Source organism: Phycodurus eques, chromosome 9 (genome assembly GCF_024500275.1).
Source record: "Phycodurus eques isolate BA_2022a chromosome 9, UOR_Pequ_1.1, whole genome shotgun sequence".
Lineage (NCBI taxonomy): Eukaryota > Metazoa > Chordata > Actinopteri > Syngnathiformes > Syngnathidae > Phycodurus > Phycodurus eques.
The window spans coordinates 9,772,724-9,791,943 of NC_084533.1; the positions used below are offsets into that span (position 1 = coordinate 9,772,724).

The following is a 19,220-nucleotide window of genomic DNA, read 5'->3' on the forward strand; positions in this document are numbered from 1 at the left end:
CTAACTCTAAAACAACAACAGCGCCGCTGACAAGACGCACACACCTTCCTGCTCCACGAGCAGGAGAGGGCAGGGGGCTGGGAGAGAGAGAGAAAGACGGCGCATTTAAGGTACAGGCACGCAAATGAATCCTCAGCATGTGTACGTGTGTGAGACTTTTGGCTTGATTACACTTCAATAATAATTAATATGACTATATTTTACAATATACTGCTACTTGTCTATTAAAAAAAAAAAAAAAAAAAGTTTTAAAAAATCATGGTGTTTTTTGGAGGGACTGAAACAGATTAACTGCATTTCTATTAATTTTAATGGGGAAATATGTTTTGAGATAAGAGCATGGTCACGGAACGAATTAAACTCGTATCTCAAGGCACCACTGTATGTCAGTTTTGTGTTCAATTAAACAAGCCCAGATTTCACACTAAGTACATTTGTGACTAGTGTAAATCGAGACAAGATCATTATTTCAGTATTTATGCTTATTTGGATATTTTGTTTGGTGGTTTACCGTGAGGTTTTTCCTGATATAAAATACGTGCCTTGGGTCAACAAAGGTTGGAAAAGACTGATCTAATCATTACTCTCCGAAATAAAATCTGGAAGGATGGATGGAGGACGCACATAGACTGACATTTTCCATAATTCATATTCAATAGGGGTAGAGGAGTGATTTTTATGTGTATTGTTATCTACCAGATAATAATCATACGTGAATGAACTCAGCTCATGTATAAACTGCACTCAGTAAACTTCATCTCTTCATTCACATGGACACTACTCTCATCTTTTTTGGCTCTAAACACCACCACAATGGATATAAATTGAGATGAACAAGACGTGCTTTAACTGCAGACTTACAGCTTTAATTTGAGGATATTTACATCCAAATCAGATAAAGTGTAGGAATTACAATAGTTCATGCACAGTATATCGAACACTGATATGCCTACTTGCAGTACTGCCAAGCTGCGCCACTGCAAACATGTGCGGCGCCATCTTGGCTCGCATTAGCGCTACTGCTCTCTGCTTCTCCACACTGGTAAAAGAGAAAAAGAGTTGTGCGTGCCTACGAACCGAACGGGACACCTGCGGACTGAACCGAAACAGTTGAACCGAACCGTTTGGATGGTTTTCAGAAACCGTTCGACCCTTAATCTGTTCGTCATTACAGTGGTTAACAAACCTGAATTTCACAGACGAGCTGGGGAGACCCTCTTCCACACCTGCCCATTAAAACAACATATATGACGAATATAAGTGCATATTTTGACCATTTCATCACTTTTCGGCATATTTCCTAGCTCCCAGCTGGATAAACCTGAATGCTTAATGGATTTATGCATAGCAGGTGCAGTGTATTTGTGTAATGCGTGTGTGTGTGGGACAAGGAGATCAAGACCCTATAGAAAGTTATTTGTAATTATTAGGTAGCTTCTTTTATTTGGGCAAAATGAGCCAAAAATATTTAACTGACTCTGAAGAGTAAAAAAAATAAAAATAAAAATTATCAAAAGTCCCTCAGAGGGATGCAGACCTCTTGAAACATCTAAGATATTGGTGCGTGATCACAAAACCATCAAACGTTTTGTTGTAAATACTCAACAGGGTTGCAAGAAATGTGTTGACAGAAAACGATGCAAATTAACTGCCAAGGATTTGAGAAGAATCAAGGAAGACACTACCAGGAATCGATTATCTTCAAGTACTGTCATATTTCAGAACTGCAATCTACCTGGAATACCTTGAAGTACAAGATGTTCAGTATACACATACATGCGCAAGGGAAGAAAAGCTGAAAAAAGACCAGCACTGAAGAAGGCACATAAGCTGAAGCATCTAGACCGGGCCCAGAAATGTCTGAAGACAGATTTCTCAAAGGTTTTATGGACTGATGAAATGAGAGTGACTCTTGACGGACCAGGTGGATGGGCCCGTGGCTGGATCACTCACGGGCACAGAGCTCCACTTCGACTCAGACGCCAGCAAAGTGGAGGTGGGATACTGGCATGGGCTGGTATTATTAAAGATAAGCTGGTTGGACCTTTTTGGGTTGAAGATGGGCTCAAAATGAACTCCCAAACAGACTGTCAGTTTTTAGAAGACAGTTTCTTCAGACAGTGGTACAGGAAGAAGATTGCATCTTTCAAAAAGACAATGATTTTTACGCAGGACAATGCTTCATCACATGCATCCATGTACTCCTTTGCATGTCTTGCCAGTAAAGGCTTGAAAGACGATAAACTGATGACCCTCTTCCTCAACTGGCCTGAACCCTATTGAGAACTTGTGGGCAGTTCTTAAACGGGAGATATACAGTGAAGGAAAACGTGTACTGTTTTCCTTCACTGTATATCTCCCCTCTCGGAACAATGTCTGGGAGGCTGTGGTTTCTGCTGCACAAAAACTTGATCGATCACAAATCAAGAAACTGACAGAATCCACGGAAGGAAGTCTTATCACCGTTATTGAAAAGAAGGGTGGCTATATTGGTCTCTGTTTTTCTATATATCCGTTTCTTTCCATTTCTGTTGAAAAGCTTTGAGTTGTTTGTTTATAATTCTCACTTAAACAAATGAAAATAAAAAAGTGAGATGGGAAAATGCGGCACGGTGGCCGACTGGTTAGAGCGTCTGCCTCACAGTTCTGAGGACCCGGGTTCAATCCCCGGCCCCGCCTGTGTGGAGTTTGCATGTTCTCTCCGTGCCTGCGTGGGTTTTCTCCGGGCACTCCGGTTTCCTCCCACATCCCAAAAACATGCATGGTAGGTTAATTGCAGTCTCTGAATTGCTCGTAGGTGTGAATGTGAGTGTGAATGGTTGTTTGTTTGTATGTGCCCTGCGATTGGCCGGCGATCAGTTCAGGGTGTACCCCGCCTCCTGCCCGATGATAGCTGGGATAGGCTCCAGCACGCCCGCGACCCTAGTGAGGAGAAATGGCTCAGAAAATTGATGGATGGATACATGGAGGTGGGAAAATGTTTTTCATTTAGTTGCATCATAATTCTGCACACTAATAGTTGCCTAATAATTGTCCACATATTGATATTCTCTGAAGAAAGCCTAAACCTCACTCACAAGAATTTGTAAGAAAGTAACTTAAACATTCTTGTTTGAGGTTTATTAACATTGTATTAACCTAAAGCCCTGCGGGTGGTGAGTAATAAAAATAATCCTCAAAAATGAGATTTGCCTCATAATTCTGCACACGGTGTATTTGTCGGTGGCAGTAAACAGTTGGGATTCCAGTTGATGAATAGAAACGTCCACAACAGTGAATGAGTCAGGAGCCAACCTGTAAATAACTAGTTTATTCCCGTTAATACCGTAGATATGACATGATGAAGTTACTCGCTTTTTATTGAGCATTCTTTAATTTGCTATGTGCACAAACTTAATCTGATTAACCATAGAAATGATGCCATGGTCGCCGTCGCGACAATGTCAGGATGTTTCCATGTCGCTGTGACTCGTCGTGTCACACACGTGTCAAAGGAAGAATAGAGGTCTTCTCTTGATTGGTGTTTGTTTGTTGCTGTGATGGTGCGTTCAGGTGCCCACGTTTTGTCTGCTCTTACCGCACACACTCCAGTGAACAACACTCATTAGGCAGCCTGCGCGCACATTTGTCAGTATGCCTTGGCTGGACTCCCCTTACAACAACAAGTAGAAGAAAAAGAAGAAGAAGGCAGCAGAGCGGACGCTCTGCTTATCTGGTGACACCACACGCGGCATAATTACGTGCGACGACACAGCAGGCCACTGTGCAACAGGGCTTGTTCAATCTTGTTCTCCAAATGACAGTATGGCAATGCGTGACGTATTTTAGTCAGAGGTGGGAGTAAATACGACTGGGTATTGTTACGAAGCTCACAATTTAATTTCCAGTCTTTAGGTTGCGATTCCATTGGATTTAAAATTGATATTGATTTTAATGCTTTGATGTCGGTTCAGTATGAAGTAGAAATACACAAATAATTAGAGTACCTGTTGAAAATTTTAAAATATTTATTTTCATGTTCATGTGAACATATATGGTGTGTCAGCTCACATTTTTGAACAATAAAACATCTGAAAATAAAAATGTGTACAAGAATAACTTGTGAATATGTTCATAATTTGGACACCCTTTATTTAAACCATGCAAACTTTTTTGACCCAGCCCCCTAAAAGAATCGGAATCGAGAATCGTTTGGAACCGGAATCAGAACCGGAAACGCTCAAATTCAAACGATGCCCAACCCTAATCACAGCTAACAGCACAAGTCGTGTTCCGCAGAGAGCTTCCACTGCATCAGATAGATCTCAGGTTTTTTTAATGATTTATCTTGGTGTAATTCTTTACTTCATAAAAACCTGGCATTTGAACAGGGGTGTGTAGACATTTAGTATCTGCTGTGTATTCAAAGATTAGTCACTGTGCATTCAGTATCAGTAGCTGCACCAACACATTCACAGTCACATGATTGATTGATTGATTGATTTTTTTGTGATAGTAAACCAGTCTCTGTATTGTCTATTATTTTATTTTCAATAACCCGCTATCTTTGTAGATCAACCCGCCCGAGGTGGAGTCTCTCCTCTCTCGACTCCCCTGCACCTTCAGGCAGGAGCTGACGGGCGTGGGCGCCAGTCTGGAGAAACGATGGAACTTCTGCGGATTCCAGGGTATCAAGAGCACGTAAGGTTGTGCACGTGGAGGGAGCACCAAAACCCTCCACGGCTGTCAAGACTGCATCCCCGCAGTTACAGGAATGTTTACTTGACACGGCCACGACTCTTCAGGAGTCCGGGCAAAGGAGTCACTGGATTTGAACGTGTTTGCGGCCCACGTCGGTTGGGCATAAAAGCTTTCTGAGCCTTTTTGGCGGGTACGACCAGGACAACACAGGCCTATTACCTGTGACATCATCAGGGTCGAACTCTTCAAACCTCTAAAACCCTGCAGCCGCCATCCCGCTTGTTCTCTTCTTTTCTGTTCTTTTCTTTTTTTGTCTTTCCTGGTTTGTAACATTGATTATGAAAAAAAGAAATCATATATTTCTTCATTTTCTGTGAAGACTGAAGAGTTACAAAGAATTGTTGTAATATGCTGTACATGGTTGGATTGTATTTTTGATTATAAAAGGAGAACTTCAATCTGAGACTGTTTTGGTGTGTTTTCCAGTTTCAACTTTTCGAGTTTCCCCTTTGATTTTTTTCGGAGCGGGGGGGGGGGGGGGGGTTGTTTCCATTTTAACAGCAGCATTTTGGCGTGTAGGGGGCAGGCAAGGAGGGGAAGAACGACATCATATCAAATCTCAACAGCTATAACCCCCACACACATGCACCAATGCAAGATCGGTGTTAAACTCATAAATTTCTTAATGACAGTATTTCCACAAATAGTGTCCTCCTCTCTAATGAATGCTGTGCCGCAATAAATTGCCCTGTTCATTTCTTATCTCTCGCTTCACTCTCTTGTCTCTCTCTCTCTCTCTGTCTCTCTGTTCCAACTCCAATTCTAAACGAAGTTATGACATTGTGTAAAATGTAAATAAAAACAGAATTTAGTGATTTTCAAATCCTTTTCAGCCTATATTAAAAATAATACACTACAAAGACAAGATAGTTCATGTTCAACCTAATAAACTTTGTTTTTCACAAACACAGTCCCCTCCAGAAGTATTGGAACGGCAAGGTCAACTCCTTTGTTTTTAGTGTATACTGAAGACATTTGGATTTCAGGTCAAGTGATCAATATGAGATAAAAGTTCAGAATTCCAGCTTTTATTTCATGGTATTCACATCTAGATATGTTAAACAACTCAGGACAGAGCACCTTTTGTTTGAAGCCACACGCTTTTCAAGTGAGCAAAAGTATTGGAACATACATGATTAACTTTAAGTGAATAACAGTTTCTCCCTTCAGTCTCCACTTCAGGAGGTAAAATGCATGCTCTATTTGGTTAAGGTCTGGTGATTGACTTGGCCAGTCTAGGACCTTCCACATTTTCCCCCTGATGAAGTCCTTTGTTATGTTGGCAGTGTGTTTTGGGTCATTGTCTTGTTGCATGATGAAGCTTCTCGCAATTAGTTTCGATTTATTTATTTTACTTTTGTAGACTTCAGAATTCAGTCTCACGTTGCCCCCGTCCCCACATTTGAGGGTTTGTAAATCTCTGTAGTCTGTTTTAATATACGTTTTACACAACGTCCCAAATTAATTGGAATTGGGGTTTGTATTTTAAATGAATATTTTTATTATTATTATTGTGTAGCAACAGTGAGACAGACAAAGACAAATAGACAAACATTTGTGAATATGACTGTGGGTATGTGTGGCTGTAGACAGGTGAGGTGACTATTTTATATATTCGAAAGAAAAATGATGACAAATATAACAATATTAGGGAAGATGATAATAAAACAAACAGTAATCATGCTATTACGAAAAATAAACAAAAACTGAAAAGTTTCAGTGTTAAACAAATATATAATTGTCCTGTACAAGGAAATACACATTTGACTAAAAAGATCCTTAGCATTTTATTGTTTATTTATTATTGTTTCATGAACACTACGTGTATAGTATTCATTAAACAGTTTGGCAGCTTCTCTCCCCTGATGTGCAGGGTTCTGAAGGATGACTCCGCACCTTGCGTCACAGCCACCGCCTCTCTGGCATAAACAACGACGCTAATGGTGGCTTCTCTTTTGCGTTGACAGCCCACGATACAATTGAGGCCTTTTTTTTTTAGGCTGTTGGTGCACACAAAAGCAACACGTCAGGCATCACATAAAAATGTAGGAAACAGACTAATTAAAATTCCCTGGAACGCCGCTCTCTCCGGCCATTGATGTTTGTTCATTTAGAGCCATTTAAAATGTCTGAAGCTGCAAACAGTGCGCTCCAATGTCAGGACGAAGGGCGCCTGCGTGCTTCTTTTCCCATTTCCAAACACACCCTCTCCATGCTGTAGATGACTTTAATTGGGTGCGCAGGGTTCCTTTGAGTGACTTTGTGATGCGGGAGATAGCCTTAATTACCTCCCCGTCTCGTGCTGCTTCCTGACGGCGTCTTCATCTACTTCATTATGACCGCCTCCCTTCGGCGAGCATATAATAGGATGCCACCGATGCCTTCTGATGCCTGAAATACCAACAACTACCATCAACACGCAATGCAAATGACACTGATGTAGGCGTCGCTTTCATGCAGAAATTCTGCAGAACTGCCAAATTAGAGTCCGAAATGTATCCATTTTTACACGGAACCCAACGAAGGGGGCCACATCTGTATGTGCTTTCACACAGTTCCACAGCATCCTGCATCGTGTGGGGTCTACAATTGTGTCCTCAACACACGTGGGTGGGAAAGATAAGTGTCAGGTGTTCAACTTCAGACCCCTGGTGTCCAGGTCCTGAAGGAGTGGAGCAGCCCCTGACCATCACAATGCCACTACCATGTTTGACTTTAGGCATGATGTTCATTGTATCATTGTGGAATCCCCTGATACAAAAGCAGCTTTCTGCTTCTGTTACAACTGAGATACAACCTTCGCAGGCTCAAAATCTATTTCCATGCCTTTTACACTGAACACAGGGAAGATGGGATTTTGCCGCAACTGTGTGTGCTTTCATACAGCGTCCTGCAACCAGATCATTAGAGGATGTCAACACCAAGTATGGTGTAATACACACATGGATAAAATTGTTGGTACCCCTCTGTTAATGAAAGAAAACCTCACAGTGGTCATTGAAATAACTTCAATCTGACAAAAGTAATAATAAATAAAAATGTAATGAAAATTAAGCAAAGAAAATTAGATACTGCTTTTGAATTGTGGTTCAACAGAATTATTTTAAAAAACAAACTCATGAAACAGGCCGGGACAAAAATGATGGTACCCCGAGAAAAGACTGAAGATAATTTGACCATAGGGAACATGTTCAAACAAGGCGTGTCCTCTAATTAGCATCCTAGGTGTCTTGAAACTTGTAATCAGTCAGTCGGACAATTTAAAGGGTGACAAGTAATCACTGTGCTGTTGGGTGAGGACTACCCTAAACATGGACCATAGGAAGCTAAGAACAGAGTTGTCCTCGGAGATTAGAATATTTTTTTTATAGACAAGCACGTTAAAGGTGCAGCTTGATGTTCCTGTGTTCCTACAGGTGCACATATTATTCTGAAATTTTACATCCACGGTCCTGTAAACCAACCTCCCTGGATGTGGCCGCATGAGGAAGATTGATGACAGATTGAAGAGACGGATAATATGAATGGTAACAAAGAGCCCAGAACAACCTCCAAAGAAATTAAAAGTGAATTCCAAGGCCAAGGTACATCAATGTCGGATTGCACAATCTGTCGTTGTTTGAGCCGAAGTGGACCTCATGGGAGACGACCAAGGAGGACACCACTGTTGAAAATAAATCATGAAATAGCAAGCCCTGAATTTGCCAAACTGCATGTTGACAAGCCACAAAGCTTCTGCGAGAATGTCCTATGGACAGACAAGACAAAACTTGAACGTTTTGGCAAAGCACATCAGCTCTATGTTCAAGAATGCAAAAATGAAGTATACCAAGCCTCTATTATGTTCTGGGGCTGCTTTTCTACATCTGGCACAGATTGTCTTGAATCTGTGCAGGGTACAATAAAATCTCAAGCCTATCAAAGTATATCAGAGAGAAATGTACTGCCCAGTGTCAGAAACCTTGGTCTCAGTCGCAGGTCATGGGGTCTTGCAGCAGGACAATGACCCAAAATGACACACAAGAATGGCTAAGAGCAAAACACTGGGCTATTCTGACGTGGCCTTGAGCGAGCCCTGATCTAAATCCTACTCAACATCTGAAGAAGGAGCTGAAAAATGTCATCTGGAGAAAGCACCCTTCAAACCTGAGACAACTGGAGCAGTTTGCTCCAGAGTGGGCGAGTGCGGAGTGCTGAGAGCCGCAGACATCTCATTGAAAGTTACAAAAATCGTTTGATTGCAATGATTGCCTCAAAAGGTTGTGCCACAAAATATTAAGAGTACCGTCATTTTTGTTGAGACCTGTTTCATGAATTTTTTTATTTTTTTTAATAATTCTGTCAAACCATAATTTAGAAGTAATGTCTGATTTTCATTGGTTCATTTTCATGACAAATGTTTTTATTATTTTTGTCAGATTCAAGTTATTTCTGGTTCATTGTCTTTTTATTTTTATTTTCTTTCATTAACAGAGGGGTACCAACAGTTTTATCCATGTGTGTATACTCTGTAAAATCGGGTTTTCAACACAACAGGGTGGGAGAGGTGAGTGTCAGGTGTTAAACTTCATACCGCTGTCGTCCAGATCTTGAAAGAGCAAAGAACACACAGAACATCACAGTGCCACAACCATGTTTAACTGATTGTCACCACCAAGTCTGGTGTGACATACGGTGAAAAATTGTGTTTCTGACATACAGGAACAGGGCTACAGAGCTCTTACAAAAGAACCGCATCTGGGCTGAAACAGAAATTCACCTGAAATTCACGCACCTGTGTCTATTAAATACAACCTAATGAAGATGGAATATTGTTGCAACTATATGCGCTTTCACCCACCTACATGGCATGTTTTGAACACCAAACGAAGGGAGAAGTGAGTAAAATGTAAGAACGAAAACGCAATGAAAAATGAAAGTGTACCTTTCCACAGATTTTCACCTGAAAAAATGACCACTTCAAAATTCCAGCAGGAAACTGTGAAAACAAGACATACTACCAAACAACAAAAGGAGAATGAGAGTGTCCTCTTTTTACTTCGTGTCGCATTTTATTCATAGTTGGCCAAAGTGCAGCAAAGTGGAGACTGTGGAGCATAATAATGAAGCGCCCAGAGCGAAGGCACACCAACAGGGTAAACTAAGCATATGTGTTTGTCATTTCACAGTGTCAGTTGCAAATAGAAGCATGTTAATTAGGAACTGTACGGTGGAAAAGAGACTTAGTGTATTATGTATTACTGTACAGTGTACACAGTCCACACAAAAGCCCAAATGATATGTGAGTGGGGCAACAGCTCCTCCTATTGTGTTTAACTTGAACTACACCTGAGTTTCCTCCCCTCCTGAACAGCACCCAAGGGCGTTTGTACACTGACTGCACAGCAAGGCCACATCATGATGCAATTATACTTTGTGAGAAATATTTCATAATCATTTGTCTTTGTCATATCCTCTCTTACGCAAGAAAAAAAGTACTATGCTGTGGCCTTCTTTGTCCATTTGCTGACACATATTTTCATGTAAGGTGGAAAATAACCAGAGCATTCATGCTGACTAATCTAGGTCAAAGGTTAGAACTGTTTTCTCCTTTCTCCAATGCAACGTTTTGACAACAACGTTTACACATACATAGAGCACTCACAAACCCCTCCATAAACAGGCCCTCTCCTACATTTCCGACCTCCTCCAACACCAACACTGCCCCTCCCATAGCCTCCACATTTCTGACAACAACCTCCTTTCTCCCCATCTTCAGACCAGGCATCGAACCTGGCGGGACAGAGCCTTCACCTGCTCTGCCTCCACCCTCTGGAATCTGCACCCAAAACCCCTATGTGACTGCTCAGATCTCTCCACCTTTGAATCTCAACAAAAAACATTGCTTTTACAAATTGCTTTCAATGTGTAAATGTGTCATGTTTTATTCCTCTTTTTAGTTTTCATTTTTTAATCATATATATATATATATAGATAGATAGATATACACACAGACACCTTCCAAAAAATGTGAATGTCATGGAAAAGTTTATTGATTTCCATAATTCCATTCAAAAAGTTAAATTTTCATAGACACTAGAATCAGGGCCCACAATTTAAACAATTTCAAGTATTTGTTTATTTTTACATAATTTGGGCTTCCAGCTCATAAAACCAACAAAATCAGGAATTTAAAAGATTTTCAGCTTGTCCCTTTAGGGGTCGCCACAGTACGTCATCCTTTTCCATGTAAGCCTATCTCCTGCATCCTCCTCTCGAACACCAACTGCCCTCATGTCTTCCCTCACGACATCCATCAACCTTCTCTTTGGTCTTCCTCTATCTCTCTTGCCTGATAGCTCCATCCTCATCACCCTTCTACCAATATACTCACTCTCTCTCCTCTGGATGTGTCCAAACCATCGAAGTCTGCTCTCTCTAACTTTGTCTCCAAAACATGGAACCTTGGCTGTCCCTCTGATGGGCTCATTTCTAATTTTATCCAACCTGGTCACTCCGAGAGCGAACCTCAACATCTTCATTTCTGCCACCTCCAGATCTGCATCCTGTTGTCTCTTCAGTGCCACTGTCTCTAATCTGTACATCATGGCTGGCCTCACCACTGTTTTACAAACTTTGCCCTTCATCCTAGCAGAGACTCTTTTGTCACATAACAGACCTGACACCTTCCTCCTGCTTGGACCCGTTTCTTCCCTTCCTGACCACACTCACCATTGCTCTGGACGGTTGACCCCAAGTATTTAAAGTCCTCCACCCTTGCTATCTCTTCTCCCTGTAGCCTCACTCTTCCCCCACCATCCCTCTCATTCATGCACATATATTGTATCATATATATTATAAAAAAGAGTGAACATTTTAAGGGGGTCTGAATACTTTTTGTATCCACTGTATACTATGTCTTCAGATCATCTTCATTCCTCTCCTTTCCAGTGCATGCCTCCATCTTTCTAACTGTTCCTCCACCTGCTCCCTGCTTTCACTGCAGATCACAATGTCATCTGCAAACATCATGGTCCACGGGGATTCCAGTCTAACCTCATCTGTCAGCCTATCCATCACCACTGCAAACAGGAAGGGGCTCAGGGCTGATCCCTGAGGCAGTCCCACCTCCACCTTAGATTCATCTGTCACACCTACAGCACACCTCACCACTGTTCTGCTGCCCTCGTACATGTCCTGTGTTATTCTAACATACTCCTCTGTCACTCCATACTTCTGCATGCAATACCACAGTTCCTCTCTGGGTACTCTGTCATGGGCTTTCTTTAGATCCACAAAGACACAAAGCAGCACCTTCTGACCTTCTCTGTACTACTCCATCAACATCCTCAAGGCAAATTATGCATCTGTGGTACTCTTTCTAGGCTTGAAACCATACTGCTGCTGCTCGCAAATACTCACTTCTCTCCTGAGTCGAGCCTTGACAACTCTTTCCCATCATGTGACTTATCAACTTTATTCCTGCTGATGATCTAAAACACACAAGCTCATCTGTGAAGCATGGTGGAGGTAATGTCATGGCTTGGGCTTACATGGCTGCTTCTGGAATGGGCTCACTAGTCTTGATTGATTATGTAATTCATGATGGTAGCAGCAGAATTCCTTCTGAAGTCGACAAAACGATTTTGTCTGGCAATTTACAGAAAAATGCATTCAAACTAATTGGAAGAAGTTTCATCATGTAACAAGACAATGACCCAAAACACACTCCCAACACAACAAAGGACTTCATCAGGGGGAAAAAGTAGGTCATAGTTTGGCCAAGTCAATCACCAGACCTTAACCAAATAGAGCATGCATTTTACCTCCTGAAGAGAAGACTGAAGGGAGAAACCCCCAGAAACAAACAAGAACTGAAAGAGGCTACAGTAAGGGCCTGGAAAAGCATTTCAGAATGCAAGTCTGGTGAAGTCTATGGATCACAGGCTTGATGCAGTTATTGCAAGTAAGGGTTATGCCACCAAATATTAAATATGATTTACTTATACATATATATAGCCAAAGCAGCATCAACTTTAAGGGAACCAAGCATCTCCACAGGGTTTTGACTCCCCCAGACTTGATATGAGCACTTGGAGTTGTATAGGTCTGTATAAAAGTCTGAAAAGGTTTCGTTTATCATTTTAGGATAGTTACTGTATCACCATTCTGGATGACAATTTAATTCTAGGGAGTAGTCTTGAGATGCCTGCTCTTCTAGCCTGATGAGCGAGAAGTCTACCAGCTTTAGCTCCCATTTCAAAATAGCGCTGCTTGGTTCTTAATAGTTTTATTTCAACATTAGCTGTTGACAACAGGTCGTACTCAAGTCAGGTTTACTTATATACAATGTTCATTACGTTGGCAAGATGCTGTACAATGTTCATTAAGGTTGCATAAGAGTCCATTTAATGGGAAAAGGCGCCAAAGGGTAGACGCCTTCGGTGGTTCTGCATCAGGGCATGAACTGGTCGGTCGGACCAGAATCCTCCATGGCAACGACTCCGGAGGAAGTGGTCCACCTCAGATCTTTTCCCAGTTGGTCGGTGCAGAACCCAAACAGCCTCAGATTTGTTCAACGTCACCTAGCCCTCGCGCCAAGCAGGAGAGGAGTGATGAGCGATAGGACAAGCAGTAGTAAAAGAGGCCTACATGTACATGTACTTAATACCAAAAAGTAGAAATGAGTCTTAAGTCGGGATTTAAATATTTTACTGAGGAAGCAGCTCTAATATCCGTGGATCGGGCATTCCAGAGTACTGGAGCCAAAATAGAAAATGGTCCAGAACCTGCGGACTTCTTTCTGGCTCTCGTAGTCACCAAAAGACCAACGTTTTGTGAGCATTGGTTTGGGGACGGAACATACAGTACAATTAAGTCAGTGAGATAAGAGGGTGTAAACTCCTGTAATATTTTATGAGGTGAGACAGGCTCTCGGTGGACAGGAGTTGAGTGGTGCCAGTACTGTGCTGGATATATGGAAAGAATACTTTGAGGAGTTGTTGAATGCGGAAAATGAGAGAGAAGGAAGAGTAGATGAGGCAAGTGTGGTGGACCAGGAAGTGGCAATGATTAGTAAGAGGGAAGTTAGAAAGGCATTAAAGAGGATGAAAAATGGAAATGAGGTATGGAAGCATCAAGGAGACGTGGCTGTGGAGTTTTTGACCAGCTTGTTCCATAGAACTCTAGCGTGTGAGAAGATGCCTGAGGAATGGAGGAAAAGTGTGCTGGTGCCCATTTTCAAGAACAAGAGTGATGTGCAGAGCTGTGGGAACTATAGAGGAATAGAGTTGATGAGCCAGACAATAAAGTTATAGGAAAGAGTAGTGGAGGCTGGACTCAGGACAGAAGTGAGTATTTGCGAGCAACAGTATGGTTTCATGCCTAGAAAGAGTACCACAGATTAATTATTTGACTTGAGGTTGTTGATGGAAAAGAGAAGGTCAGAAGGAGCTACACTGAAGGAGCTACATTGTGTCTTTGTGGATCTAGAGAAAACCTATGACAGAGTAGCCAGAGAGGAACTGTGGTACTGCATGCGGAAGTATGGAATGGTGGTGAGGTGTGCTGTAGATATGACAGAGGAGTTTAAGGTGGAGGTGGGAGTGCATCAGGGATCAGCCCTGAGCCCCTTCCTGTTTGCAGTGGTGATGGATAGGCTGACAGATGAGGTTAGACTGGAATCCCCGTGGACCATGATGTTTGCAGATGACATTTTGATCTGCAGTGAAAGCAGGGAGCAGGTGGAGGAACAGTTAGAAAGATGGAGGCATGTACTGGAAAGGAGAGGAATGAAGATTAGCCAAAGCAAGACAGAATATACAGTGAGTATAGAAAGTATTCAGACCCCCTTAAATTTTTCACTCTTTTTTTATATTGCAGCCATTTACTAAAATCATTTAAGTTCATTTTTGTCCACATTAATGTACATACAGCACCCCATATTGACAGGAAAATAAAACAGAATCATTGAAATCTTTGCAGATTTATTGAAAAAGAAAAACTAAAATATCAAACAAAGTATTCAGACCCATTGCTGTGACACGCATATATTTAACTCGGGTGCTGTCCATTTCTTCTGCTCAGCCTTAAAATGGTTCTACATACCAGATTGTATACCTTAGTTAGTACTTTGCGATAGGCCGCACGTTGTCCCAAAAAGGTTGGGCAAACAATCCTCATAGATGCAAACCTGCAAGTCACGATACTTGAGTTTGTTTCTCTGTTTACGGGCCTCCCCGACGATCAGCTCCTTGGTTTGATGCTGATGAAAGCACACGAAGACAGGCCTGGGCTTGTGCCCCTGTCGTGGTATAGCGGGATGGCAACGATGGGCCTGGTCCAGTTCTGGCGGGATTGATAACAGCTCGTCTCCAAATATCTCCATCAGGACCTCAGAGAAAAAGGTTGTGGGCCGTGAACCTTCCACCGACTCCGGAAACCCAGTAATCTGAATGTTGTTGCGCCGGCTTTGCCCCTTCACGTACTCAGTCTTAGCTTTAAGCTTAGCACAGGCTTCAGCTAAGCGTGGAGAACGAGGCTTCCAAGTTTTGAAAGTTTTCAAATTGAAGTTGGACTGCAAACTCACAATTCATTCCCCGTAGTCTGTAACTGTGGCCTGTAGAGGGTACTCTTTAGCATTAAGGCAGGCAAACGCCGTTTTTAGCCCCACTGACATCGTTGTTGCTATGGACTGCCCGTGCTCCTCCAAGAAACTAGCTCCACGAGCTCAGGGTGAGCGTCCTAATTTAACTAGCTGCAGTGGACAGCTCATCTTTCTTGGTGTCTTTTTCTTTCGTCATCCTGGTTCGGAAGCCACGGGCTATACTTACACTTTAACATATAGTCGTGTGTGGGTTTTAAAAAAGGGACCTCACGATACGTGCGTCTACTCCAGTCACCTCTCCACTGAAAGTTTGTTTTCATTATTATTATTTTTTAATAATATTTTATGTCCTTTTATTGGGTTTTGTAAGATAATTTGGATTGTCCAGAAAGCCCTTTTTCAAGCTACCCTAGTTATACTTTTTCACCTGGCAGCTGAGGGAGCCAGATTTCTCATTAATTTCCAACATGTAAAGAAGTTTTGCTCTGATTGGATCACTCATCTTCACAATGTAAATTTTTGAAACGGCTTCACTCTGATTGGCCATTGGCGAATGATGATATCTCGACAGACAGGCCAAGCATCCTCGTGAATCAAAATTCACCGAACATTTGATTGTTCGCCCACTACTCACAGCCCCACAGAGAGGACGTGTCACGTGGGTGAAGTAAAAAAGAGGATATTTTTAGAAGCGGCTTCATTTCAATCACAACATAACCGCATGCTGGCTCGCAGCATTCACCTCTCGCACACATTTTACAGTGTCCGCAGTTACAACCCCAATTCCAATGAAGTTGGGACCTTGTGTTAAACATAAATAAAAACAGAATACAATGATTTGCAAATCATGTTCTACCTATATTTAATTGAATACACTATAAAGACAAGATATTTAATGTTCAAACTGATAAACTTGATTGTTTTTAGCAAATAATCATTAACTTAGAATTGTATGGCTGCAACACGTTTCTAAAAAGCTGGGACAGGTGGCAAAAAAGACTGAGAAAGTTGAGGAATGCTCTTCAAACACCTGTTTGGAACATCCCACAGGTGAACAGGCTAATTGGGAACAGGTGGGTGCCATGATTGCGGATAAAAGGAGCTTCCCTGAATTGCTCAGTCATTCGCAAGCAAAGATGGGGCGAGGTTCACCTTTTTGTGAACAAGTGCATGAGAAAATAGTCGAACAGTTTAAGGACAATGTTCCTCAACGTACAATTGCAATGAATTTAGGGATTTCATCATCTACGGTCCGTAAGGTCATCAAAAGGTTCAGAGAATCTGGAGAAATCACTTCATGTAAGCGGCAAGGCCGAAAACCAACATTGAATGCCCATGAACTTCGATCCCTCAGGCGGTACTGCATCAACAACCGACATCAATGAGTAAAGGATATCACCACATGGGCTCAGGAACACTTCAGAAAACCAATGTCAGTAAATACAGTTCGGCGCTACATCCGTAAGTGCAACTTGTAACTCTACTATGCAAAGCATAAGCCATTTATCAACAACACCCAGAAACGCCGCCGGCTTCTCTGGGCCCGACCTCATCTAAGATGGACTGATGCAAAGTGGAAAAGTGTTCTACGGTCCGACGAGTCAACATTTCAAATTGTTTTGGGAAATTGTGGACGTCGTGTCCTCCGGCCAAAGAGGAAAAGAACCATCTGGACTGTTATGGACGCAAAGTTCAAAATCTGTGTGATTGAACCGTCCACACAGGTTCAAAATCTGTGTGGACGCAAAGTTCAAAATCCTGTGTGGAGTTTGCAAATTTTCCCCGTGTTTTTTCTTCAGGTACTCTGGTTTCCTCTCACATTTCCAAAACATGCATAGGAGGCTCACTTGAAAAATAAATGAAATAAAACTGACAAAAGAGCATCACGGTAGTTGACTGTTTAGCACATCTGCCTCACAGTTTTGAGGATCGGTGTTCAAATCCCGGCCCCGCCTGTGGCTTGTCACCTTTGGTGTGAATGTGAGTGCGAATGGTTGTTTATATGTGCCCTACGATTGGCTGGCGACCAGTTCAGGGTGTACCCCACGTCTCGCCCAGAGTCTGCTTGGATAGGCGCCAGCACACCCACGACACTAGTGAGGATAAGCGGTACGGAAAGTGGATGCAAAAAAGTGGATGCATGAAAAATTAAATACACGAATGGAGCAAAATCTCCAGGCTTTGGCAACTTTGTTGTTTTTAGCAGCAGATATTGACGTTAAAACAACGTTTAATTCAAATTTACAAAACTTGAGCAAGAAAGTGCCCTTAATTCGACAATTAATTAGATTTTCAACAGAAGTGTCACACTTTACAAAATCAAAAAGAACATTTTGCCAAGTAAACTCAAAGTTACAGCTGATAAGATTAATCTGCAGATATCTTGCCACAGTTTACGGGTACATGTCCATTTCCAGAACAAATGGATAACATAGTCTCATTATTTTCTACAGTAGTGGACAGTGTGTACCGAGTATGCTCTTCGCAAGAAATTTGTAATTGACCAATCGTATTGAGCGCCAGGCGGTGGGAAGCCAACCAGATCGCAGCTTCAGCCGGCGCCCAGCCCCTCTCCACTCGTGAATACGTACCGCCCTTGTCGCAGCTCCGCCCCCTTTGTCTTCCGCGTGCACTTCCTCATTGCTGTGACGTAGAGCTCCGTCACCAATTGGCTGGCACTATGTGACGTCAGCGTGATGTCGGGAATTCCTCTCTCCGCGGAGCTTTGGAAGGAAGCGGCACGTACTGTATCCACGTGAGGGGGGAGGACAAGTTGACGATGTTTTCTGGGTCGCACTTCCATCGTCCCGCCGCCGCCGCCGACGCCGACGCCACAGCCTCCTTCTCCGCCACCACCTCTACAAAGCCGGAAGATGTGTTTCAGTGTGCTCCCTTCGCGTTTCTGAGCAAAAAGCTGTTAAACGAGCAAATATGGTCATCGTCATCCGCATTGGCTGCCCGTAAACACAACATCTGAGAAGTGTGTCCCGAGCCAGCCCGACTTCCAAAGTAAGTGTGTTGTCATGTAGACATTTTCACTCCATTTTAGTGACTAACGTTGACAAAACACTCTCATAGGGATCGCTCCATAGGACAAGGTCAGCGATACTCTTGGTATTAACTAACATAGTGGACATTAATTACGACCAAAATGATACATAATGTAAAGTTTTTTTGTCAAGGACACACAGCTATTTAATTCTAAAAATACTCATAGGACAAACACTTTGATAAAGTTGTGTGTTAGTGACCTTTATTTACCCAATGACAATAGTGATGATGCATCTTCCTCCCTAAAAGCGGAACAGGTACATTGCATCCACCCATGTTCTACTTTATATTTTAGTCGGAGGGCACATGTAGACAATAGCCATTTACACTCAACATCCACACCTGTGGAAATTTTAGAGCAGTGTTTCCCAACTTTTATTGGGTTAAGGCACATATTTTACAGTAGAAAAATCTTACCATACACTGCCAGACAAAAATGTCATTAAAAAGTGGCAACATGGCTCATTTATCTACTTTCTGCCATCAAATGGAAGCACATTACATTGTTGTGCCTGTCAATATGTGTCGCTGGCATATATAGATAAACATAAGACGCATTATTCGTAAATAAATCATATTTTTCACATCAACTATGATAAATTGAATAAATTCCTGCGGCACACCTGACAATCTCTCACTGGCACACTAAGCACAATGGATGGGAATCACTGACTCTTCAATGAACTAAACGTGCATGTTTTTGGATTGTGGGAGGAAGCCGGAGTCCCCGGAAAAAAAACATTACATACATTTGAGATTAATATGTACCTTTCATATCTACTGTACTTTAACAGTGTTTCCCCACTGTCCGAATCATTTGTTTTCTCTGACCATATCATTTTCT

At 42.1% G+C, this 19,220-nt stretch overlaps 2 protein-coding genes across 5 annotated transcripts in view; both read left to right on the forward strand.

Moving 5' to 3' along the window:
• enox2 (ecto-NOX disulfide-thiol exchanger 2) overlaps positions 1–5,124 on the forward strand; it is a 261,786-nt gene extending 256,662 nt beyond the window's left edge. For all 4 annotated transcript variants that reach the window (XM_061685288.1, XM_061685290.1, XM_061685289.1 and 1 more), the window contains one exon: positions 4,553–5,124. In XM_061685288.1, the coding sequence (XP_061541272.1) occupies positions 4,553–4,684 (132 nt within the window). In that variant the 3' untranslated portion in view covers positions 4,685–5,124. The remainder of the gene's footprint in view (positions 1–4,552) is intronic.
• A 12,838-nt stretch (positions 5,125–17,962) lies between these two features.
• Positions 17,963–19,220, forward strand: part of wu:fb13g09 (ATP-binding cassette sub-family C member 5) — a 59,793-nt gene continuing 58,535 nt past the window's right edge. Inside the window, exon 1 of the mRNA XM_061686343.1 lies at positions 17,963–18,334. The gene's annotated coding sequence lies outside the window, so the exon portion shown is untranslated. The remainder of the gene's footprint in view (positions 18,335–19,220) is intronic.